General features: G+C 38.1%; 1 protein-coding gene across 3 annotated transcripts in view; it reads left to right on the top strand.

Moving 5' to 3' along the window:
* Positions 1-26,375, top strand: part of PTGER3 (prostaglandin E receptor 3) — a 181,888-nt gene that overhangs the window by 96,769 nt on the left and 58,744 nt on the right. Inside the window, exons 3-4 of one of the 3 annotated variants that reach the window (XM_032155588.2) lie at positions 4,305-4,331; positions 5,035-5,664. The exons of 1 other annotated variant lie outside the window; for it this stretch is intronic. In XM_032155588.2, coding sequence (XP_032011479.1) covers positions 4,305-4,331; positions 5,035-5,139 — 132 coding nt within the window. In that variant the 3' untranslated portion in view covers positions 5,140-5,664. Of the gene's footprint in view, positions 1-4,304; positions 4,332-5,034; positions 5,665-26,375 lie in introns of those variants that run through there. One more of the 3 variants, XM_032155593.2, reaches the window with a different exon arrangement.

Consider the following 26,375-nt stretch of genomic DNA (forward strand, 5'->3'; position numbering starts at 1 on the left):
AGATGAATGGATTAAAAAGTGTTATACACACACACACACACATGCACACACTCAATAGAATACCATTTAACCATAACACAGAATGAAATTTTGTCATTTGAAGCAACATATATTAAGTGAAGTAAGCTAGACACAGAAAGACAAACACTGCATAATCTCACTCATGTGAAATCTAAAAACATTGATTTCATAGAAATGGAGAGTAAAATAGTGGCTACCAAAGGCTGGAAGGGGGGACAACAAAAGGCTGATCAATTGCTACAACGTTAAATTATACAGGAAGAATAAGTTTTGGTGTTGTATTACACAATACGGTGACTGTAGAAAAATAACATTGTACTACATATTCAAGATAGCTAGAAGAGAAGATTTTGAAGGTTGTCACCATAAAGAAATGTCTAAAATGATGGATATGACAACTACTCCAATTTGATCATTACACTATGTATATGTGCCTCGAAACATCACATTTTATCCCAGAAATATGTAATATTATTGTGTCAATTATAAATTTAAAAATAAATTTTAAAAAGGAAGAGAATTCAAAAGTGGTCAGATTTCTGACCCTGTATTATCTGGAAGTTTTCCCTGCAAAAAAATAAATAGTGCAAAGTTTTTAAAGCACATGGTGGGAAAGATATTTATGTTGTTCATAATGGATTTTAAATGATCAAATTAAATGAAAGTCAAATTGCTCTATGTATACTGGAGAGGATGAACTGTTGTAGGAATGCCTGCAGTTACGTTATCAACTCAGGTTGACATCACTGCTTTGAATAGTCCGATTTCGCCCTGTAGTTTCCAAATCCGAACAATATACTCATATATACTCATTTAGGGGTTGAAGTTTGAAAGGAAATCAGATGATGCCCATTTAAAAGATGATTAAGGTTTACATAATTCTTTGGACAAGGGGACATTCGAATAGATGTATGATGTTATTACTGAAAACAGAGGGTAATGGTTGTCTCACTGTTGCCTTCTTCACTTAGACTTTCTTATTTGGAGATTTTAATTTACGATTCTCTCCTGTACAGAGACAAACCTTCACAAGAATATAACGAACAGCTTTACTTCTATTATTATTATTATTATTAAGACAGAGTCTTGTTCTGTCACCTAGGCTGGAGTGCAGTGGCAAAATCTCGGCTCACAGCAACCTCCACCTGCCTGGCTCAAGCGATTCTCCTGCCTCAACCTCCCGAGTAGCTGGGATTACAGGCATGGGCCACCACACCTGGCTAATTTTTGTATTTTTTAGTCGAGATGGGGTTTCACCATGTTGGCCAGGCTGTTCTCGAACCCCTGGCCTCAAGTGATATGCCCACTTCCGCTTCCCAAAGTGTTGGGATTACAGGTGTGAGCCACCGCGCCCAGCCTATATTTATTAATAAAAGTTTTATCTTGAGTTTGGGTCAACTGCCTCTGCTGGTCTCTTAACCCCATAGTCCAGTTGTTGGCACCAATTCATCTTGGTGCTTTGGAAGCCTCTAAAGGCAGTTCATGATCATTCAGAACATTGTTTATTGTTGTTTCTAATGCACGTATTGTTAGTCTTATCCTGACCTTTACATTGTGCCAGTAAAATTCCATTGATTGTACTTTTTCATTTCATCACTGTATTTGTGTACCCACGCCCCACTTTTTAAAGAAAAAAATCGTGTTTGAAAGACATGTACTTGTGTTCTAAGAAGTGATGCAATGTTTTTGGGAAAAAAAATGAAACTTTAAGCATATTTCTAAAGTTCTTTTTGTATCAACATTTCTTGCTGTGTTTTCCCAGTTACGGTGGTATGTGACAAACACCCGGCTGATACTAATCTGGTACACAGCCGAACAAATCATTTTCTTAAAATGGTTCCCCCAAAAGGCTAATTATAAATATAAATGCCTGTAATTACTTAGAGTACCTGTCCATATACAAATTATTATAGGAAATATAGAGGGAACTGCATTCGTATGATCCACCTAACAACATTCACGATCTCCTATAATGAATTCACACTTCAACTTCATTCAGACTTCAAAATTATACAAGAAATTAACTCTTTCTCATGGTGGAGTAGCTGCCCAAACCTGTAATGGCTCTCCTCTGCGGTGAAGTTGGAAATAGCTACTTGAGATGCCATGGACAGCCACAGTCCAGTTAAGATCAATCCCAGACTGGGTGTTGAAAAATTTCTTTAGGTCTTTCAGGTTTACATTAGGCATCTGGTCGGTTGTCTAAAAAATAAATGTATAATTGTGCATAGTGGTGGGATTAGTGGCCCTAGAATAAATTTCTGTAACGATTCCACCTTTGAATGAATGATAAAATCAAATAGGGCCAAATATATTTCAAGCAAAAAGTTCTGCTATGAGAACTAATGACCAATTTCTAGTGATATTATCAGAAGTTTTATAAATGTTTTTTTATTTCCTGTATTTCTACTGGGGAAAGAGGATAAGGGCAGGATGTATAACTCCAAGTGCTTCCAATCTCCACTAACAGAACAATATTGGATCATGCAGAGAAGGGACATGTCTCCATCTGATTTTAGTGTTTTTCTTAGTAGGATTTTTTTCCCTCTCTCCCTTCCTCCTTGTCTTCCTTCCCTTCTTCCTTTCCTCCATCTTTCTTCTCTGTCTCTCACTTTCTCTCTTTGAATACTTACTAAGTGAATAAAATCCACTTGATTGTGCATTAGTTGGGAATAAGAATCAGGTTATTTCTAGAATGATGAGAATCTATCTGATGCAAAGCGAAAAGGGAAGTAAATTTTTTAAAGTTCATAATCTATAAGTGCTTTATATCCACTGTGTCATGTAATAGCCACCACCTTTCTGTGAGATTGTTATTATAAACTTTCATTTCAGAGATAAGAAGCTTGAGGCTCATCTCTAAATTATGGCTTAATTAACTTACTTCCTCAAGACCTATAGATTCATGTGGTGTTATTAGAATTCAAACTCAAGTTTGTCTGGCTACAAATTCTGTATTTCCACTGTAAGTTTCAAAATATTTTCAATGTTTACAACTGACTGCAAATAGATTGATGTTAGAAATTATGTTAGCCATAAGAAAATAATTATAGTTTCTTAAAGAAATGATGAGACTAAAAGCTTCCTTCCCTATTCTCTTCTCTCTTTTTTCATATAGGTAGAGATTAAAATTCTCTGAAACTGTGGGTATTATTTTAGCCAGAAGACATGACAATATAGAATACCTTACTTTAATTTCATTTTCAGTAGTATATTTGTAGTTTCTTTTTTTAACCGTCATGTGTTTTTTCTTCCTTTTAGTTGTTGAATGTAGAAAACAGAATTTCAAATTCCCAACTATGTAATAACAAAAAAGAAATATTTGTATTACGTGATAGCAAAATGCCGTCAAGAGACACTATTGAATTTGCTTTCTCACACAGAGAAAACTGTAACAGTGAAAGGGGAAAAAAGGATATTAGACTTGAAATCAGAGGTACTGGTTTTGGAATACAGACTCTTCCACCTATCATATACGTGAATGTGGGTAAATGATTTAAAAGCTTTAAGCTTGAGTTCCGTCATCTGTGACAAAGATCTTAATGCCCATTTGTAGGATTGCTGTGAGGATTAATATGAGGAGACTGTGTTAAGACTCTGAACATTTTTAAGAGTAATGCCGACATACAGCACTAGTACTGCCAGTCCCCACTCCTGACCCCACAGAAGATCCTGCCAAACTATAATGGTAGTCTTTCCAGCAGATCTGGACAGCTTCACAAAATGAAGCCTCATAAAAGTCTTTTATAAAGACTGCTCCAATGGACCTGCCTAGGTTAGTGGGCCTAACACGTGGACATAATTAAACAAGATAGATCCTCTTGGCCAGCCTGGGTTCAGGTGAGAGATATCCACTGCCTTTTTCCACCTAAGGCCTAAAATACTAAGTTGGAGCTTTAGCCCTTTAACTTAATTCTTGTTAAAATGCAACTATCTTAGTGAGTGATTTCTATATACTTTCCTGGGAGCAGCGTGTGACAGAGGAGTGGGAACGGGACAGGGAAAGCATGAGTTGAATACAGAAGAGACAGAAAGGCATGTCTATGACTAGGAGATGCTTGGTAGGCAGAACCGAGGGGATGAATGACAGTGTTCCCCATTTCTAGTCTCTTCAGATTCAGCCATGCCTATGTGGTTTACCTTTTGCTACACTTTTCGTCTATTTACCATTACCCCTCACAGAAATAGCTATTTTCATTGAACATCATCTGTGGTTTAGCATCCTGCTAGGAACTTTGCATATTAAATTATAGCAAACTTACACTGTTATTACTCTTTTTCAGATGAGAAAAAGAAGACTCAGAGAGCAAGTAAGTTGCAAAGATAGTATTAAAACTTGTTGCATTTGAATCCAAATCTCTTCACTTTCTGCCAACTGTACTGTTTGTCCTATTTCCTTAAATTGAAAGTTCGTATTTTCCTTCCTATCAAGAATGTGAAGGAACCTATCCCAGTCACAAAGATTAGAATATATAGTAGCAGCAGCAACAACAACAACAACAAATCCCCAAATCTTAGCATTTAAAAATGACAAAAGGTCTTTGCCCCCATATAACATGTCTGTTGGGGATCAGCTGTGGGGACTGGGCACATTGTCCTCATCAGAGACTCAGGCTATTGGAGGCTTCAAGCATCGCTAGACTCCACAGCACACAGAAGGGAAGAATTGCATGGCAGCTCTTAAATACTGCCAGAGCGAGTATTCTGTGATGCCAACCTAAAGAATTATGGTTGTTCCTCGGTATCCACAGGGGATTAGTTACATGACCACCTCCCCCATACCAAAACCCCAGGATGCTCAAATCCCTTATATAAATTAGAGTAGTATTTGCATATAACCTATGCACATCCTCCTGCACATTTTAAATAATCTCTGGATTACTTATAATACCTAATACAATGTAAATGTTGTATAAATAGTGATTATACTGTATCGCCTTTTTATTTGTATTATTTTTATTGTCATATTGTTATTTTTTATTTTCTTTTCTCAATATTTTGATCTGTGGTTAGTTAATCTGCAGTTTGCAGAACCCCCAGATACAGAGGGCAACTGCACATTGTGGGCAAGTACAAACTTATCGTGTGCTGGAACAGAGGAGAAATGGAGGGACTTGAGAGCAGCGTTCATGTACACACCAGAATCTCAGCAGTAAAGACAGAATAACAGTGAAGAAAATAACGACAGGAGTCCTGTGTTTTAAAAAAGCAAGCTCCTCCAGCTGAGTCTGTGACTCTAATCCCTGCTTATTTTGAGCACTTTCCGTGTGTTGATTGACTTGGAAAGGTGGGAGATTCCCAGCAAGCCAGGTCATTTGGGCAAACATGGGCATATTTTTAGCAAGGCTGAACAAACTGGTTGGTCACTCGAACTACCCAATTTAGACTTATGGTAAGAATAGCACATGGTTCAGAATTGCCAAGACTGCTGCTTTAGTCAACAGAAATTTTTTCATATGCATGCTGGTAATGCAGTGCGTCTCTGGAAGAAATGCAAGAGTATTTTAACATTTGGTCCAGAAGAAATATGTAAAGGGTGTTTGTAGAATTTGGTGCCCTCCTCAGTGACATAAGGTTATGGGTTTGTGAATTGAAAATCTGTAATTTGTTCAAGTTATTAAAACACATTCTAATTCAAAATCATTAGACTGGCAAAAAACTTCCACTTTTAGGACTCTATAAAACACACATCAACCTTGAATTAACAAAGCTAGGAAGTGTGATGTGGTAGAAGGGGCTTTAAGGAAGGCAGGGTTCATAACCCCATCACGAAGTTACTTACTACAAGAACTTTAATTAATTCTGAATCTTTCAGACCATTTCTCAGCTGTTATGTGAGAATATTAATAAGTAAATGTGGCAAGTACTGTTGACTCTACCTTCAAAATGTATCTTGTACTATTCACTTCTGTCCATCTCTAAAACTCCTAATTCAGGCAAAACTAATTTCTCAGCTAGACCACCATGCCCGCTCCTAATACTTCTCCTCTTGCCCCCACCAGCCCACTCATTATTCAGCAGGCATAAGGATCTCTCCTGCCCCAGGTTCTTTGCACATGCTGTCCCACTCTTCTCCCTACCTCCTACATGCCACAGCTCTGTTTCTTCCTTTGGTTAACAGCTTAAGTACTTTCTCGAAGCGTTTTTTCTTGGTATTCCTATCTACAGTAGATTTCTCTATTATTTACTATCTCAGCTCATTTGTTTCCTTCATGGCGCCTGTCCTATTTAGTAATTTGTTTCTGTTTGTCTGTCTACCTTTTTGTTTTCTACATTAGAATATGAGTTTCCCAAGGGCAGAGACAGGCTTTGTCTTGTCTGTCCTTTAATCTACCAAGCACAGTGCGTGGCACATTGGAGGTGCTAAGGAAATATTTGTGTAATGAGTGAAGGAATTGCTGTGAGGAATATATGAGTTAATTAAGTGCATCTTTAGGTACCTGGGTAGTGCTCAGTTAATATTGTTATTCTTTTCCTTTTCTTTACCAGTGCTGCCCAATCAATCTCCTTCTTCTACTCCATATATTTCCCTGCTGAAGGTATGCTAGCATGTTTCCCCATCATATGCAAATACCCTAGAAATCTAAACTAAAAGGCAAAGATATTGAAGTACAGGGAACAGAAGAAATTGCTCTTGACTTTGATGCATTGCTCTTTTAATACATCTGTGTTTTTGTGAATTATGCACTGAAACTCTTACGTGACCTTTCCTACACCAAATTTAGAGGTTTGTAATTAGCAAACAAGTGTTTGTTTCTTATGATTTCTTTCTATAGGTTATACAGTATCTCTGTTTGTCTTGAACAATGGGTTAAAAATAATTTTAATACTTTATTATTTTATTATTCGAAAATGGGTGGAAAAATGAAGATGTAAAAATGCAGAAAGTAGTTATAAAAAGTTAGGGAAGGAACAGTAGAGTTAAGACAAAGGTAAAATTAATTAAGCATGCAATCGATGGTTAGCATTTAGTTTCTATTGGATACATTAAAATTAAACTGATTAATAGTGTCTTCATTTACAAAGGAAGCAAGAAAGTTTAAAGAATAGCATGAAATGGGCCTGGCACAGTGGATTATGCCTGTAATTCCAGCACTTTGGGAGGCCGAGGCAGGCAGATTACTTGAGGTCAGGGGCTTTAGACCAGCCTGGTCAACATGGTGAAACCCCATCTCTACAAAACAACAACAGCAACAACAAAAATGAAAATTAGCCAGGCGTGGTGGTGGGTTCCTGTAGTCCCAGCTACTCAGGAGGCAGAGGTGAGAGAATGGCTTGAACCTGGGAGGTGGAGGTTGCAGTGAGCCAAGATCATCCTGGGTGACAGAATAAGACTTTGTCTAAAAAAAAAAAAAAAAAAAAAGAAGAAGAAGAATAGCATGAAATGCTAGAATTTATTGGGTATTATATCTAAAAGGAGAGGCATATTTATGAAATTTAAATCAGTTTTAGCTCTCTGTAGAACAGAATCCCCACTCTAAAATACATTATCTCTTGCATATTTGACTTTCTTATGTTTTTAGTCTGATTTTGTTTGAAAGTAGTGGATTGCCAATACAGCTTGCTCCTTTTTCCCCTGAAAGGTGAGCAAACCCACCCTGTCATTTACTCATGAGGAACTTGTGACCCAGTGAGGTGCAGGAATTCGTCCTACTGGAATGCCTCCATTCTTTGTAATCAGTTGCCTGAATTACTTTAGAGCCTGTTTATTTTAAAGGAATCTTTCATAGCTCTGGCAAAAATTTATTTATAAATGGCTTTGAGTTTGGGGTAGAAAATATTAACTCTTAGACAGCTGATTGTTCTATATGCGCAAGAAGTAAGGCCCTCAGGATGTCCTCAACTTCGTTTTCCCCTTGGTTGGTTAATCCCTCCATATGCAATAGGTTGTTTACTTCAATCTGTTTCTCGCTGAAGACCACTGAAAGTTAGTCCATGGAGATCACACTCTGTACCTTCTGAAATAACTCTAACAAATCAAGTTTAAAATTTTCCTGACCCTTCTTCATGCCTTCCTTCACTCCTTAACTCCTGCCAGTATGTGCTGGGAATTTGCCTCTGGACTTTGCCACATTTGCTCTTTAGATTTGTTAGGTCCCACATTAACTGAACTTTGCCATATTCTTAATGTTGATCTGGATTTGCAGAGGCGGTTTTGGAGTTCTGCCCATATTCCCAGCGTCTGATCCCCAGCAAGCCTATCTCTGTTTTCCTCCACTATCCACTGCCTTACATTAAATTACCATTATGCTAGCTACATTTCAAGTTCTTGGTAGCCACATGTAACTACTGGTAATCATATTGGACAGGACAGAAAGTTGTATTGAATAGTGCTGCCCTAGAGTATCTAGACCTTCGCCTACCTGTGCTAGTGTCAGTATCTCTCTCTATAGATGAAATATCTGAGCAACACAAACTAGAATGCCTCAAGTGTTCATAAAATCATTTGGCAAGTTATGTCTCAGTAAAAATGTCCTTGATGTTGTTTTCTTTGTAGTTAATGATGCATTTCATTGCTTTCCAAACTCTTTCACAAGGCTTACAAAATCCATCACGACCTTTACCATTTGTCTGACTTCACTATTTCTCTTTCCCTTGAACTGTACTCTTTTGAACTATTTTACATTTCTTGACTCCAAGTCTAAACTTGCTACTCCTTCTGTCTAGAATATTCTTCCTTTCCTGTTCAGTGTCTCAAGTATTCTCTGGTGCTATGGGACACTTTAAGAGGAGGAGCTTAATCCCTTTGGACAACTTAGAGATGTGGAATTAATTTAATGCTGCTTGATGATTTCTATCATTCAACATCAGAAAGCAATTTAGGGCACAGGCAATGTGAAACTGCATTTTGTACACAGAAAATTATGAAATACTAAATTTCTTAAGGGAGGAGAACTTAACCTCAGAAACTTAGATTGTTCCTATTGTTTTATAAGAAACAAATCTTTTGTATATTTATCTGTAGATGTGTGTTTGGGTATGTAACTCCCTTCTGCCGCATAAACTTTTCCCAACACTCCTTTACCCCATCCCTGAAGAGACAATGGAGGAGAGAATGGAGGAGCTCTGTGAATAAAATGCAAACTGTATTTGAATCCAGTCCAATATTTAACCCAAAGAAAATATTTTAATACCAGCCAGAACTTTTGAGAAGTATGCTCTAATTCATCCTTCCTTTTTCTTTATGACATCTGTCTAGAGGGAACATTTGTGGAAGAGACTCATCCACAGAGAGAGTAGGGTTGGCAGAAGCAGTGCAGCTCACAGATAGGCTGTGGTCCTTCCTGTAAGGCAGCACCTGAGCTCTATCTAGTCAGAAACATTTAGAGAGAACAGGCTGAGTTGCAGCAGAGAATGACAAAGAGTTGGAGTATCCCCATTAAAGATACTTCCTAGTACTATTATGTTTTTGTTTGTTTGTTTGTTTTGTTTTTGTGAGATGGAGTTTCACTCTTGTTGCCCAGGCTGGAGTGCAACCGCATAATCTCAGCTCACCACAACCTCCGCCTCCTGGGTTCAAGCAGTTCTCCTGCCTCAGCCTCCCAAGTAGCTGGGATTACAGGCATGTGCCACCACACTCGGCTAATTTTGTATTTTTAGTAGAGACGGGGTTTCTCCATGTTGGTCAGGCTGGTCTTGAACTCCCAACCTCAGGTGATCCACCCACCTCGGCCTCCCAAAGTGCTGGAATTACAGGCATAAATTACCGTGCTCAGCCATATTATTATAATATCTTCAGCTAATATATTTGAATGGATGTCAAACATGGGCTGGCACTTCACCTGTATAGCTTTTTCACTGCCTTTCCCTGTTCTTCCTTTGTCTATGTTTGGGGTGCAGAGACCAGGGTAGAGATCTCTTCAGGAAATGTGTTTACTTTATGACAATAAGCTACAAGGAGCCTTTTCTGATACTTTTACTCAAGACTTGAGAATTGAACCTGATGTATATGCTTCAGACTAATAAGAAAATGAAAAGAAAATTTGTGATGTTTTAAAATACACCTATAGTTGCAATATCATCCTGAAAATGCAGTAACTATGATGATTTCCCAAATTCCATTCAATAGATCCCAATTTGACCAAGATCAGAATATTCAATTAAACTTTCAGGCACTTAAAGCAAGAACTCACAATCTTCATCAAGCCAAGAATGTACACCCATCTGAGAAACTATTCACAATTCAGATGAAATGACTCTGGTCATTTTTCTTTTCAGTTATTGCAAAATCTGCTTCACTGAAACATGCCCATCTGTTTCTGTATAATTAAAAAATATCTTGTACAAGTAATGAAGTACATGAAATCAAACACGCTTGCTAAACTAATGGCATATGGAGTTATTAGGCACGTGAGACTCAAGTCTCAGTGATTAGATTATGCCTCTCCACTTCCATTATGACTGCAAATTGGTATGCAGCCATTTTCAAATTAGTGACTGTATTAGTTAGTTCGCAGCCTGCTGTAAAGATCTGCCTGAGACTGGGTAAATTATAAAGGAAAGAAGTTTTATTGACTCACAGTTCCGCAGAGCTGGGGAAGCCTCAGGAAACTTACAATTCTAGTGGAAGGGGAAGCAAACACATCCGTATTCACATGGTGGCAGGAAGGAGAAGGGCAGAGCAAAGCAGGGTGGGGAAAAGCCCCTTATAAAACCATCAGATCTCATGAGACCTCACTCACTATCATGAGACCAGCATGGAGGTAACCACCCCCATGATTCAGTTACCTCCCACTGGGTCCCTACCATGTATAATTCAAGCAGAGATTTGGGTGGGGACACAGCCAAAGCATATCAATGGCAACATATAAAGCTCAAAGGCTCATGTCTAGTTTTGCAGAGTGTTGGTTTTATATGCTAGCAGTTACTGTCCCTATGCAGTGAAGTGTGAAACAGGCTCTTTCTAAGGCATTACAGGAAACCTCTACCATTTCATCACACTCACTATGCTAAAAGCCATGATGAAACCCATGACTGTGCTCTCTAGCACTTAATAATGTTTCGATTACTACAAATTATTTTTTTACATTTTGTTTCTTAGGATTCCCAGGCACAAACACCCATACATCCTATCAAAACAAAACAAACCATAGCACATATGTGTAAATACTTTTAGAACATGTACACATAGATAAACAAGTGTATAGAACGTAACAAAGTTTCTAAACCATATCACAGTGTTTATTTGAGTTGCCAGTACTCAACAATGATTCAAGAAATTCAGACCCCAACAGCATTAATGTCTCAGCAATGTAACCTGAAACTCAGCAAACCAAATCTACAGTAGTGGGAAAGCCTGAGTTTGTGCATTGTCCAATGTGAAGGTTAATTTGAATTATTTTTCCAGACATATGGAGCTCTCCTTTACTTTCAGAGAAAGAGAGAAAGAAAAAGTTGTTGCACACCTACTCTATTAGTCCATTTTTACACTGCTGAAAAAGACATACCCAACCAAGACTGAGAAGAAAAAGAGGTTTAATGGGACTTACAGTTCCACATGGCTGAGGAGATGTCAGAATTATGGTGGGAGCTGAAAGGCACTTCTTACATGGTGGTGGCAAGAGAAGATGAGGAGGAAGCAAAAGCAGAAACGCCTGATCAACCCATCAGATCTTGTGAGGCTTATTCACTATCATGAGACTAGCACGGGAAAGACCAGCCCCCATGATTCAATTACCTCCCACTGGGTCTCTCCCACAACATGTGGGAATTCTGGGAGATGCAATTCAAGTTGAAATTTGGGTGGGGACACAGCCAAACTGTATCACCTACTTTAGCTTAAACATGGTGTTACTCAATATATCCACAGAAGTTACCATGTTTAATTTTAACAATGACCCTGAGAGTAAGAATTTTTATCCCTATTTTTACTGATGAGGAAAACTAAGGCATAGAGCAGATCAGTGACTTCCCCAAGAACACAGTGCTGAGGCTGAGATACAAACCTAGTCCTGGAACTCTTGAGTTTATTCCTTTTCTAATGTACCATGCTATCCCAGGTCACTGAAAACCTACTTACATAGTTACTGCACCTGGAATTATATAACCCTGCTCAAGGACATGCAGGGGCAAATCAACCAGCGAAAATAAAGTATAGCAGAACCGGGAACATAAGACCTGTGAGCATGCATATCTGATTCCTGGAACGCAAATGGTCAGGACCCCAGCCAAATGAACTGAAGGTTAGTTCTGGGCCACAGTCCAATTGGAAATAGAAGTGTCAAATAGAAAACCTATAGCAGAAGTCCTGGTAGGCAAACTGTGCCAGTTGAGTGGACTATTGGAGATCACTTTGGTGTGGTGGGTCCATGAACACCCAGGGCCTACCAGATACACCAGCTTTACAGCAACGGACTAACTAATTCCAGACTCTGCAGACTGGCTTTACTATATGCCTGCCTGTTAAGTGGTGTAAGATGATTTATGCAGATTATCTCAATGAAACCTCACCACAGCAGGAGGAAGCAAGGTTATTTTATTACTTGCCATAGTTTAATATGGCAGGTTAAGTAGTGGTAAAGAGCATGCACTGTAGAACCAAGTTTCCTGGGTCTGTCTTCTGGTTCTTACCGATTCTGTTATCACCTATTTGGGGAAATTTGCTTAACTCTGTCTGTGACCCACTTCATTTGTAAACTGGGAGTGAGATAGTGCTCAAGTTTTCAGTTTCCCAGAGTATAAAGCGCTTAAAATGGGGCCTGGCTCAGGAAATTGCTAGGCAAGTGTATGATAAATAAAGGAGAAAACTAAGTAACTTGCGTAAATTCATAAAAGTGATATGTGCTGGGGCTGGGACTTAAATCCAGAGATATCTGACTCTGCAAGTGAGGGACCTCAGGGACTTCACCTCTGAGGGGACTAGGGAAAGCAGATATCAACACAATCCCAAGAATCCTCTTATTTTCTCTCTTATCCTATATTGGCTACCATTTTGATGGAAGTCATGAAGTTACTAAAAGTAATTTCAGAATCTCCTTTGCATAAGGCCCTTTCCAATGTTAGCTGTGCACTTAAAATATTTAACTTTGCATTACTGAATCCACCTCCATCTCACTTCAATACTATTTTGCATTCTCTGGTTTCTGAGGAAATCACAATAATGGGCCCTAGGCCAAAATTTTAGGTTAGAGTATGAAGAACCCTATTGAGTTGATGCACATCAGAAATGCCTTCTCCAAAATAAGAAATGTGCTTTCAATTTACATCATAAAATGAGATTTCTTAAAAAGTTAAAGGTTTTCTTGATGCACTTCCTTAAACCAGTATTTCAAAAGATAAAAACAGCTTTTCTCTGTTAAGAAGGAATGGCTGCTTTATGAGTGTTTTCTTCTTAACTTGACATGAAGCAAATTTAAGCAATGTATAGCTAGATCTGTTCAGTCTCACCAATACATGAGACAGTAAATTTTCATAAAAAAACTTTACCTGTGCCAAATCAAGTCTTATACAACCTATTAGGTTGTATAAGATCTGTTATCCCATGACTCCGAGTCCTTGGAATGCATCCCAGTTCAGTCTAGTAGAGTTACTTTCTCTGGATTTCATATGCATAGACTACACTTGGTAGACAGAGACACCGTGTGAATTCGAAAGCAGGTCTTTTCAAACAAAAGCCATGACTGACAGTTCTAAATGAGAGCAAAATCTCCCTTGTTCCTTTTCACAAAACTGCAAAGCTGTAAGAACAACACAGGCGTGTTTTGGTGCATTTTCTTGGATCAGCTTCTGTCTCACTGTTACTAGTCTCTCCAAGTTCGAAGAGGCCATGTTTAGTCTGTTTTTCAACTCAGAAAATATAAGAATTATATCATGAAGTGATGTAATATGTATAACAGTAGGGAAATTAAGCAAACATTTTGAAGTCAATCAAGCCCCTGTGGGTTCCAATAGTTCCTCAGCCACTAGCTAACTACAGGACTTTAATCAAGTTATTCAAGCTCCCCAACAGATTAGAGTAGAAACAATCTGGAGACTTGGAGGCCTCTCAGGAGGCTCCTGCACTGGTTCGGATGAGAAGTTCTCTTTAGAATGGAGATACTACAATGAAGAGGGAAAATCTACTGAGGATTTGGCCTTTGGGAAGCAAATATTCTGATTGGCTCTGGTGGCAAGGACTCAAAACCCTTTTTACCTAATTTCTCGGATGAAAATCCACTGGTTATAGAGCACGGAGTTAGTATTTCTGATGAAGAGGTAAGGCTATAAAAAGACATATCCACAAATGGCACAATAGGTAGCATTTTTCATCTTCATTCAGTCTCAGCAGAAAGTTCTTGAGCATCCACTTATTTCAGATACAGGGTTAGGCATTCAATTTGGTGCTAGGTATACATAATAAAACTTCACCAGCTCAAAGACATGCAAAGATATGCTATCCATGATTATCTGGACTTTTTGTTTCAAACAACACCAAAATTCAGATTTAAAAAGTGACATTTATTGATGAAATAACTGAAAAGTCTAGGACTTCAGAAATGGATGGACCTTGGTGCTCAAATGATGTGTGAAGAATCTGGGTTTTTCTGTCTTTTGCCCTGACTCCTTCTATACTGGTTTCATTCTCAAAAGTACTCTTTTCATGGTGGTAACTTGGCAACCAGGAGCTTCAAGCTGTTGTCTTTACTATTTGAGAAATTTCAGTGGGAAAAAAACTGCTTTGACTTCTCACAATTTCTCAGAAGTTCCAGCAAATATTGCTGATAGAGTTATTGACCTAGTTTAGGTCATATATCTCTATGTCCCTTCTTGAGCTAATTACCTTGCACTAGGCTTGACCCTAATGAACTTTATAGACTAGAATAAAGTGGCTCCAAAAAAGATGATTGAATCATTATTACTAGCATCAAGGAAGAATGACTTGAGTGATCAAAAATTACATATATCAACTATCCTATCTAATTGATTTAAGTAAGTGCTCTTTTTTATTGAAAATAACAGAAATTCATTCCAGCTTAAACCAAATGAAATTTGATATAAAAATGTCATGGAACCCAAGAGCAAGGAGTGCCATAGGCCTCATAAGGAACTGAAATGAGAAAATGAAAATTAACTGGTATTACTGCTGTCTCTCTCTCTCTCTCTCTCTCTCTCCCTTTTCACATCTGTATTTAGGATATGTCTCTGTCTTCATTCAAATATCTCTCCATCTCAATGCACATGATTACCCAACAATTCTCAGTTTCAGCCACTCAGAAGAGATCAAAATTAGTTTCCCTCACTCTCAATTCAAAATTTGTGGAAAAAAATATTATTAGTTAAACTTGTATCTACTGACCACTCTTGTCCAACCAAGTATGACATACAGACTGGGTTAAACCAACTGCTTGGTTTGGGGGTAATTCTTGGAAAAAGAAGGCTATTGTAATGTTGACAAAATACCAAAAGCAGTCCACTGCAACATCACAACCAAACTTACTGACAGAAGATCTTGTTCCTGCTATAAAATTCATCTTTATCTTCTGGACTTTAGTAAATCTGCAAAGGTATAGAAACTATACCTTTAAAAATGTCCACAAAGCAATATGAAAAATGGCAAATCAATCTCTAATAATGAAATCGTGTATCAAAATCAGACTACATGATTGTCACCCTGGCCATATATGTAAAGAAAGTAGACAACAAATAAAAACTCAAACTACTTGCTTATTTGCTTACTGGTAAGTTGCAAGTTGTGGAGAAGGAATTAATCAATTCTAATGAACATTTATCCATTTCTTATGAATTTCCAAACATATCATCAGGAGTTAAGGCAGCAGATTTGTAGACACAGTCACTTTCCCTGAAAGACTGACAGACTAGTTGAGGAGACAGACAAGTAAATCACTGATTGAAAAATAGCAAAGATAATTGATAAATGGGGTATGCTCAGGATGCTATGAAATTTCAGAGGAGAAAACATCCTGCCTCGAGGGGTATATTAGTTTACTAGGGCTGCCGTAACAAAATACCCACAGACTGGGTGACTTCATTGAAACGTATATTCCCACAGTCCTGGAGGTGAAAAGTCTAAAATCAACATGTTGGCAGGTTTAGTTTTGTTAGTGGCTTCTCTCTTTGGCTTGCAGGTGAACACCTCGTCTTTTTGTCCTGTGCCTGCACATCCCTTGTCTCTCTCTGCATGTTCAACTTTCCTTTTCTTATAAGGACACCAGTCAGATTGGATTAAGGCCCACCCTGAAGACCTAATTTAACCTAATTACTTATTTAAAGGCCCTATCTGCAAGTACAGTCACATTTTAAGATACTGAGAGTTAGGTCTTCAACACACAAATGGTGGGGTGAGGGCAGTGTGCACAATCCACCCATAACAAGAGAAATTTTCCAGAGTAGAGATGCTTGACCCAGCCTTAAAGAAGAGGGCATAACCCTGTGGATAGAACAGCAGAAACAAAGGTATAAATGCAAGAGTGAGCATTGCTTGTCTATGGAATTTTAAATAGTCTGGTAAGGCTGGAGCTTAGGATACAAATGAGGATATGAAAATTGGTAAAACATGAAGTTGGAAAGGTAATTAAGGATTGAATTATACAAAGTTTTGTATTCAGATGGGCTAAATTATGGTTAAAAAATGCCTCAAGATATAATAGCACAGAAACAACAAAAGTTTATTTCTCTCTCAAGGAATAGTTCAGGGTTGGTGCTACAGGTCCACCAGCAACTCTCTTCTACAAAGTGATTCCTGGATCAGACTCCGTTCATCTCAAGGCTCTCATCTGTATGATCGTGCCTGGGTGGCTGTGCCCAAGACTTTCACTTTAAGGTCTGAACCAGTAAGTGGCACACTTCACTCCTGCTGTCCTGCCATTGCTGAGAACTATTCACATGACCTCTCCTGGTTGCTGGGTTATGGGCATTGTAACACAAGGGGGTTGGCTGGATAACCCTTTCCCAGCTGTAATTCTATTCTTATGAAAAGACAGAAAGGCATTTTGTACATAGGAGCTGTCATCATCACAGTCTTGTAAGTCATAGTAAGGAGTTTGGGTTCTTATAAATTTGAGGAATTTTAAGGAGGACAGTCGTGATTAAATTTTAATTTTAAAATGTAATGCTAGTAGCAATTTAAAGAAAGAATTTGTGAGGCAATGTCAGAAGCACAGATATAATATTGAGGAAGCTGTTTCAATAATTCTGGCAAGTGATTCTGAATTAAGGCAGTGCTAGGAGGAGTGGATAAGACAAAACAGATTCCAGTGATATTTTAGAAATAGACTCATCATGACTCCTGACTGATTTCTTTTGAGAAGGGAGGAAGAGGAAAATTCTAGTAACTCTTAATTCCTGGCTTGGGTGAATGATGAGATTTTGGTAACATTAAATGAGGAGGAGAGGGCTTGGGAAAGGCTCAGTTAAAAACATACTAAGGTTTGAGATATCTGTGGAATATCAAAGCAGAGGTATCCAGTAAGTCATACACATAAGACATATTTTCAGAGGCTGAAAAACTACATTTCATGGTTATTATAATAGTGACAAAATGTAATTGGAATCACATGGAGATGAGGTCAACTATAGTAATCATAGATTTATATAATGACATAAGAATGGTGATTTCCAATGTTCATTTTATGCCCAAACAAAAAAGGTCTTAGGCAAAACAGAAGAGTTTAAATACTACCAAATTATGAAAGCAGTGGTTTAGCCATTTTATAAGTATTCAATGGCAAAAAAAACAAAAATTTCCCCTTAAAATTCAGAGATTCAAATTCTATATAAAGATAATCATAAAACAGAAAATCATTACAAGTTAGAGGAGTTTTTGAACTTGACAACTCTTTATATATGAGTATTTCATTAGATATGCACTGTCATTGAAGTAGACATTTAATTAATAACCCTATGCTCTAGCAAGTATCTATCAAGTATGTTGAAAAAACAAGAAGCAACCAATTTTATTCTTCCATCTGTCTTGCTGGCAAATAACTCACTCCCTTCTGGAAATGCTGAATCATTTATCTTTACGTTTTTATTAACCTGCTCATTTTGTAGGATAGGCTCAAGATAGTTACTACTAAATTAAAGATGATCATGTGACCATGAGTTGGAAACATGCATCTAAGACCCAAATGCAAGATCCTATAACATGACTGTTAAGAAAATGACAAACAAACAACTAAGTAATACCCAGATGGTATGGTTTGTCTGTGTCCCCACTCAAATATCAACTTGAATTGTATCTCCCAGAATTCCCACGTGTTGTGGGAGGGAGCCAGGGGGAGGTAATTGAATCATGGGGCAAGTTTTTCTGGTGCTATTCTCATGATGGTAAATAAGTCTCACAAGATCTGATGGGTTTATCAGTGGCTTCTGCTTTTGCTTATTCCTCATTTTTCTCTTCCTGCCACCATGTAAGAAATGTCTTTCACCTCCTGCCATGATTCCAAGGCCTCCCCAGCCATGTGGAACTGTAAGTCAAATTAAACCTCTTTTTCTTCCCAGTCTCAGGTATGTCTGTATCAGCAGCATAAAAACAGACTAATACAGTAAAGTGGTACCAGTAGAGTGGGGCATTGCTGAAAAGATACTCAAAAATGTGGAAGCAACTTTGGAACTAGGTAACAGGCAGAGATTGGAACAGTTTGGAGGACTCAGAAGAAGTCAGAAAAATGTGGGAAAGTTTGGAACTTCATAGAGACTTGTTGGATGGCTTTGCCCCAAATGCTGGTAGCAATATGGAAAATAAGGTCCAGGCTGAGGTGGTCTCAGGTGGAGGTGAGGAAGTTTTTGGGAACTGGAGTAAAGGCGACTCTTGTTATGTTTTAGCAAAGAAACTGGTGGCATTTTTCCCCTGCCCTAGGGATTTGTGAAACTTTGAACTTGAGAAAGGTGACTTAGGGTATCTGGCAGAAGAAATTTCTAAGCATCAAAGCATTCAAGAGGTGACTTGGACACTGTTAAAAGCCATTCAGTTATATAAGAGAAGCAGAGCTTAAAAGTTTGGAAAATTTGCAGCCTGACTATGTGATAGAAAAGAAAAATCCATTTTCTGGAGAGAAATTCAAGCCAGCTAGATAAGTTTGCATAAGTAGCAAGGAGCCAAATGTTAATCCCCAAGACAATGGGGGAAAATGTCTTCAGGCCATGTGAGAGATCTTCATGGCAGCCCCTCCTATCACAGGCCCAGAGGCCCAGGAGGAAAAACTGATTTCATCGGCCGGGCCCACAGTCCCTGTGTTGTGTGCAGCCTAGGGACTTGGTGTCCTGTGTCCCAGCCACTCCAGCTGTGGATAAAAGGGGCCAATGTACAGCTCAGTCTGTGGCTTCAGAGGGTGGAAGCCCTAAGCCTTGGCAGCTTCCATGTGGTGTTGAGCCTCTGGGTGCACAGAAGTCAAGAACTGAGGTTTGGGAACCTCCACCTAGATTTCAGAGGATGTATGGAAATGCCTGGATGCCCAGGCAAAAGTTTGCTGCAGGGGTGGAGCCCTGATGGAGAACCTCTACTAGGGAAGTGCAGAAGGGAAATGTGGGGTCAGAGCCCCCACACAGGGGCCCTACTGGGGCACTGCGTAGTGGAGCTGTGAGAAGAGGGCCACCTTCCTCCAGACCCCAGAATGGTAGACCCACCGACAGCTTGCACCATGGTCCTGGAAAAGCTGCAGACACTCAACGCTAGCTCATGAAAGCAGCTGGGAGGGAGGCTGTACCCTGTAAAGCCACAGAAGTGGAGCTGCCCAAGACCATGGGAACTTACCTCTTGCATCAGCCTCACCTGGATGTGGGACATGGAGTCAAAGGAGATCATTTTGGAGCTTTAAAATTTGACTGCCCCACTGGATTTTGGACTTGCACGGTTCCTGAAACTCCTTTGTTTGGGCCAATTTCTCCCATTTGGAATGGCTGTATTTACCTAATACTTGTACCCCTCTTGTATCTAGGAAGTAACTAGTTGCCTTTGGTTTTACAGGCTCATAGGTGGAAGGGACTTGTCTCAGATGAGACTTTGAATTGTGGACTTTTGGGTTAATGCTGAAATGAGTTAAGACTTTGGGGGACAGTTGGGAAGGCATGATTAGTTTTGAAATGTGAGGACATGAGATTTGGAGGGGCTGGGGTGGAGTTTTCCATATGGTTTGGCCATGTCCCTACCTAAATCTCGACTTGTATCTCCCAGAATTCCCACCTGCTGTGGAATGAGCCTAATGGGAGATAATTGAATCATGGGGGCTGGTCTTTCCTGTGCTATTCTTGTGATAGCGAATAAATCTCATGAGATCTGATGGGTTTATCAGGGGTTTCCACTTTTGCTTCTTCCTCATTTTTCTCTTGCTGCCGCCATGTAAGAAGTGCCTTTCACCTCCTGCCATGATTTTGAAGCCTCCCCAGCCATGTGCAACCATAAGTCCAATTAAACCACCTTTCTTCCCAGTCTCAGGTATGTCTTTATCAGCAGCCTGAAAACAGACTAATACACCAGATGTTTGAAAATATTTGAAATTTCTTAGATAATATTAATGAATTCAGGAAATGAAAATGGAAAATGTTTTTTTAAGATACAGCATTATCATTGAGTACTTTCCAAAATATTTAAATTCTTTTTCAGTGAGAAACATTATAGTAAATTTTATAAATCATTATAATTTTAGTAAAGGTAACTTACAAATTATATTTGAGTTCATTGTACTGAAAAACTCCATAGTGATTTGATTTTTCCCTGTCTAGTCTGGTACTCAGGCTCAAGTGTGATGTTTGGGTATTGACCCTTGGGCACTGAATTTGATGTATTAGCTTCCTCTTCTAAGTTTTGATTTTCTATTTTTATTTCTATAGCATGAAGCTTTTAAAATAAGACTTTTGCTAAAATTGACATTGACACCCACACCCCCCAACCCCGCCAAAACACACACTCTGTTCTTTAAAGAGGAGAGTGTAAACAGTATTTCAAAATAGACATCTTATAATTTGGACTGTAGAGTCTTTCAGTTATAGAATTTGAGTTTGACTCCAAAATGTCATATTTCATCTCAAAATAAAGGCCAATACTCTAAATAAGAACTAACTCTTACCCGTTTGGTGGGAGTCAAACTATAAAACTACCTTTCTTTTTTTTAATAAAAGTGAAAGATGCTTAAAAGCAAAATGAGACAATTGCTTCAGATGATGCGTAAACATAATCAACAATGATTAACTTTTATTTCTTTAAAAGGGTACTTTATTTTCATGTTTAATATTTAATTAACCATTAAATAAATGGTTGTAAGATGATAAAGAAACAGTATGCTTTTAAAAGGGATTTAGAGAGTCACTATACTACATAGATAGATTTTCTATGTGAGAGTGACCACTTCAAATGATGAACTCACAAGTTTCCTTGGGACTAATGATACCTAAAAGGCAGTTTCAAGTACATCCAAATTCCAAATTCTCAGGATCTTCTTCACCTAACTATTCCTTTTGATTTTCCTCAGGGATTTATCTTGGTCCACTTCGCATAGTGTACTTTATGGATTCTGTGGCTTAAATTCATGTCCACATGCTGATGATTCCCAAGTCTCTATCCTGTTCAGACCTCCCACCTGCACATCCAACAGCTGGCTGGACATCATATTCAATTTAACCCCACACCTAGTGCCCACCAAATAAATGATGTCCATTAAATGGTTTATTGAGATTGTTAAATGCTTTACAAAAACACTGGATTATAGACATCTTTGGCAACACAAAATAAAAACTACATCAGCTGACAGCAATTTTCATCCCAAATTTCCAACTGCCACAAGTAATTTCCACCTGTTATCCCTTCCTCACCCAAAATTCACTATGCTTATAATCACAACATTCCCCTCTATCTTACTCCGAGACAAATTTCTAGATCTTATCCTAATTTCCTCGTGTCTTTAAATGGCACCAACCTTGTTTTGGGCCAAAGGAGCCCTATTCAAGTGTACAAGTTGGGAAAAATGTATTTTGGGCAGGAACTTCTTCCCCTTTTAGATGCTTTTTTTTCTGCTCTTGTCCCTTCATTCCCTCCCCCGCTACTGAAATATTGCTTTCAGCCAGTTGTCAATTTCCTTCTTTACTGGATTTTAACTGATACAGTATTTACTCTCCTAGGGAACTGACGAAAAAAACTCAAAAGAATGACTCTGCAATGGTGAAATTTTAAGCATTATGCTAAAGATAAAGCAGATATACTTGGGGGGTGAGGTCTTTCCTGATACCTTCCAAATAATAGAGATTCCACTACAGAGAAGTATGAATTTACAGTGAAGAACACCTAAAAGTTATCTAAGCCACCTTTGTTCTCTTGTGTTACATAGTCTTACCACCAACTTCCTAAAATCCTGTTTTATTTATGTTTCTGTCCAGTTCAAGAACATACAAAGCCTCTTCCATTTTGTAGGCCATTGCAATTTAAAATGTCTGTCAGATCCTCAGTCTGATCTTCCCTTTACAGTCATTTTTTTTCTTCACTATGTAAAGTCTCCAGACTTTACACTTTTTGACTTTTAGAATTGTACTATTCTGCATTCTATACTTGTTAGTTAAATTGTTTCATTAAATGATGAAATAATAACTGGAATAATTAATGAATAAAACATGGCTATGCCTGCTCCCTGCATGCCACTACTACTCTCACTCCAGCCCCTACACTTTTGTGTGTGCTATTCCTCACACCTGGAAAGTGCACTTTCTACCTCTGCAACTATGGCTGTAGTGTGCACTAAAATCACCTGGGGGGCTTGGCAGAGCACACAGTGCTTGGTCTCATCCTAGGCTGGAGCCCAAGGCTTTGCATTCAAGCAAGTTCCCAACAGAGGTTAATGATGCTTATCCAAGGACCACACTTTGAAAACACAGTTTAGAGGTCATATTATCTAGAATTCTTAGATCCACTTTGTGTTATTTCACATGAATTTTTGTGATGTCCTTTTTTCATACTAGAAGCTTTTCATACTTCTAGAAACTCGTTAAGTATTGGTCCATTCTCCAAAAACTTGGTGCTCTCACAGCATTAGTCCTAACCATGCTGAACTTTTTACCTTCCTCTGAAAAGACCATGCATTTTTGTAATTTCCTGCTATTCCCTTTTCCCAGCTTACTTCCCATTCCTTTCATCTTGGTAAAATCCAAGACCTAGTTCTACTGGCCTCTCTTTTACCAAGACTCCTTCAAATTTCTTGGAAATCTCCACCGATCCCCATCTCTTTGATCCCATGGATCTCTGTACTTGTCAAGACCACTGAGAATATCTTTGCATGCATATTCTGAATGCTTAAAAGGCAGAAAGCAGAATATATATAATATACATATGTATATATATATATTTGTATCCTTAGTACCAACACAATGCCTCAACAGAAGTATTTTTAAAGTATCCCAATTATTTGTAAAATATTGTGTTAAGTAAAAGCAAAAATAAACAATAAAAGCAAACCAAAATATTGCAAAAGGAACATGAACTTACATACTGAGTTGTCATGCAGAATATTGAAAATCAGACCAATTTAGGTAAACTCTCCCAATAAGGCACAACCTCAGCTTTTATTCATGGCCAAAACATGCTAGATAGTATATTGATATATTTATTGCTATCTCTATATATAAATAAAAACTGAGAAGAAAGAGTAGGCAGAAGGAAGGAAGAAATACCTCTGTTTAGTCTAAATAATACTGACTAGATGAAAATTAGAGGAGGTTAAATAATATTTAGGTTTGCTTGTATATTATAAATGTATAGGAAAAAAGCATTGCTGATGTCATTGACAATGAGAACTTTCTGAAAATAGCTCCTATGACCTCTTATGAATTATTTCTGACTTCAATGTGCTTCTTCCCAAACATAGATTTGATTCTTTGCCTCAAGTCCACTAGATACTTTCTTGCACTTGACTTTAGGATCAAGGCATCTTGGTGGGCTCACTGTGGACTGACTTCTCTTTTTCTATCTCCGGAATATAAACCACATGTAACTTCAACAATGCTTTGTACAAAATGGGTCTGTTTAGAGCTGGTGATCAACATTTATCCTGAAGGGCCAAAAGGGAAAGTTTAGAGCTGCTAGGTTAAACAAGGTCAATTTGAGGAAGTAATCATTTTGACGGCTGACATTATGTCTTGTAATAAACTTGGCCAACTGTTTTTTGTGGAAATTTTATTGTTTCTGTTGTTATGGCTGCTTCTGTCAGGGAAGGGATCTGGACAGTGTTTTAGAAAGCATGCTTTTCATAATTGAAATGATAAATCATCTTATGTAACTATCACACTCATTTATATCTTCACATTGAGGTAGGCAAATCTCTGGAAAGTAATGTTGTGTGTGTGGCCTGTATTTATGTATCAATGGAGACATCGTAATTTTCCCCACAGTTGATCCATGAGTATATTTATAGTTTAGTATTTTTAAATCTACGTTAGTGATGGACAGGCCACTTTCACTGATATGGAAACTATGCAGTGAGAAACTGAGTTTCCCAAGCACAGAGTTAATGAGAAACTACAGAGTCAGAGGATATAGAAGATTAAAATAAGCTAGTGTTGCCAAACTAAGTTTCCTTAGCAGAAGTAGCTGAATTCCTGAAAGGGAGCCAGTCACTTTGAGACATGTGTTTTATTTATGCTGAGGCATCTTCGTGATGATGCATATTACTCATGTGTATAGTCAGAGACACATGACTGTGAAAAAAAAAAAAAGGAACAATATGCGGTAGCCTAATGTTGTTGGGTGATATGTCAAAGTCTTGGTTGGAGTTGTTGGTTGAGATTATTTTGCCTTGTAGGTAGTTTATTATGTGCTCTAATTTGTTCCCTTTTCCAGGTAATTATGAGTTTAGTTTTCTAATTTTTGGTTTATAATATTGTCAAGATAATTAAATAAGAATATATTGTGAAGAGATTAGCACAAGACTGGCATATGTACATTGTCAATAAATGGAGCTATTATTATAATTGTGAGAAAAATGAGATATTTGAAGATTTTATTTTCAGGGACAGGAGCCATCCTATTCTTCCATGTGCATATTTACTTCAGCACTTAGAGCATACTTCAACTTTTCAATCAATTTCCATGAAAGAGTCTGCCTCACCTATTTCCAATGGCTAGCAGTATTGTCACCATTTGGGGGGTAGGGTAGCAAATTAAAAAGTTAATGTTTCTCCAATTTCTGAGTTAAAAAAACTTCCATCACCCCTTCCAAAGTCATTATTTCTAAGGATAGCTAGGCACTGGAAGAAAAAGTATAGAGTGACTCTAGTTGTTAAAACTAGGTGATTATAACTGCTTTCACTCCCAGTGTTTGCCGAAGGACAAATTGTTGCCAACAGATGAACAAAGAAAAGGGTCTTCTGCTTCTGAAGTAGTCACTTTCTCCTTTCATGTTCCCAGCAACTGTTTATTTGGTACCTCCTATGCGCTGAGCCTAGGCAAATAAAAATGAATCTGAGCTCATCTCTGTGCTTCATAAAAACTTTGCATTGTTTAATGATGTTTATTTGGGGAAAATATTTGGGAAATATATTAAATGATATCAGCAAACATTAAGGAGAACTTACTTTTAACAAAGCACAGTGACTTTGAGGGAAAAGATAATAAAAGAAGGTATGATCTTTTTTATGATCTTTTTAGGATAGGGTAGAGGAAATGGAATTAAATCTAGGAAACTCAGTGATAGCAGTCAGTCACAAGCAAGAAATAAAGTGTTATGAGAACTCAGAGAGGACAGAGTTTATTCCTGTCTTAGATGAATCTGCAAGACTTCAGAGAGGCAAGGGAAACTAAGTCTTAAAGAATAACAACTTCATTCACTCTTCAATCAAGCAATTATTAAGCCATTACTAAATACCAGGTATTACTTTATACAAATAAGTAAGATACAGAGGAGACACAGCTCTGCCTTTAGGAGCTCATGGTCTAGTTATAGAAGAGACAGGTATATAATTAAATAATTATAACACAATAGACATAATATTAAAATGTAACATGATACTGATATAATTTAGTATAGTTACTGAGAGAACCCCTGACTCTGCCTTCAGTCTACAGTTGTGTGTATGTGTGCGTTCATGTGTATGTTTTTGTATCTCTATGTGTATATGTGTACAGAAGGGAAATTTAGGAAGTCTTTCCAGAGGAGACATTTGAACTAAGTCTTGAGGAAGGGTAGAATTCAGCAAGCTTCCCTGAGAATTGGGGGCATAGTTGAAAGAGAGAGGTGATATGGTTTGGCTCTGTGTCCCCATCCAAATCGCATCTTGACTTGTACTCCCATAATTCCCACGTGTTGTGGGAGGGACCAGGTGGGAGATAATATATATTATAGGTGCAGTTTCCCCCATACTGCTCTCCTGGCAGTGAATAAGTCTCATAAGATCTGATGGTTTTATCAGGGGTTTTTGCTTTTGCATCTTCCTCATTTTCT

Source organism: Hylobates moloch, unplaced genomic scaffold, assembly GCF_009828535.3.
Source record: "Hylobates moloch isolate HMO894 unplaced genomic scaffold, HMol_V3 SCAFFOLD_5, whole genome shotgun sequence".
Lineage (NCBI taxonomy): Eukaryota > Metazoa > Chordata > Mammalia > Primates > Hylobatidae > Hylobates > Hylobates moloch.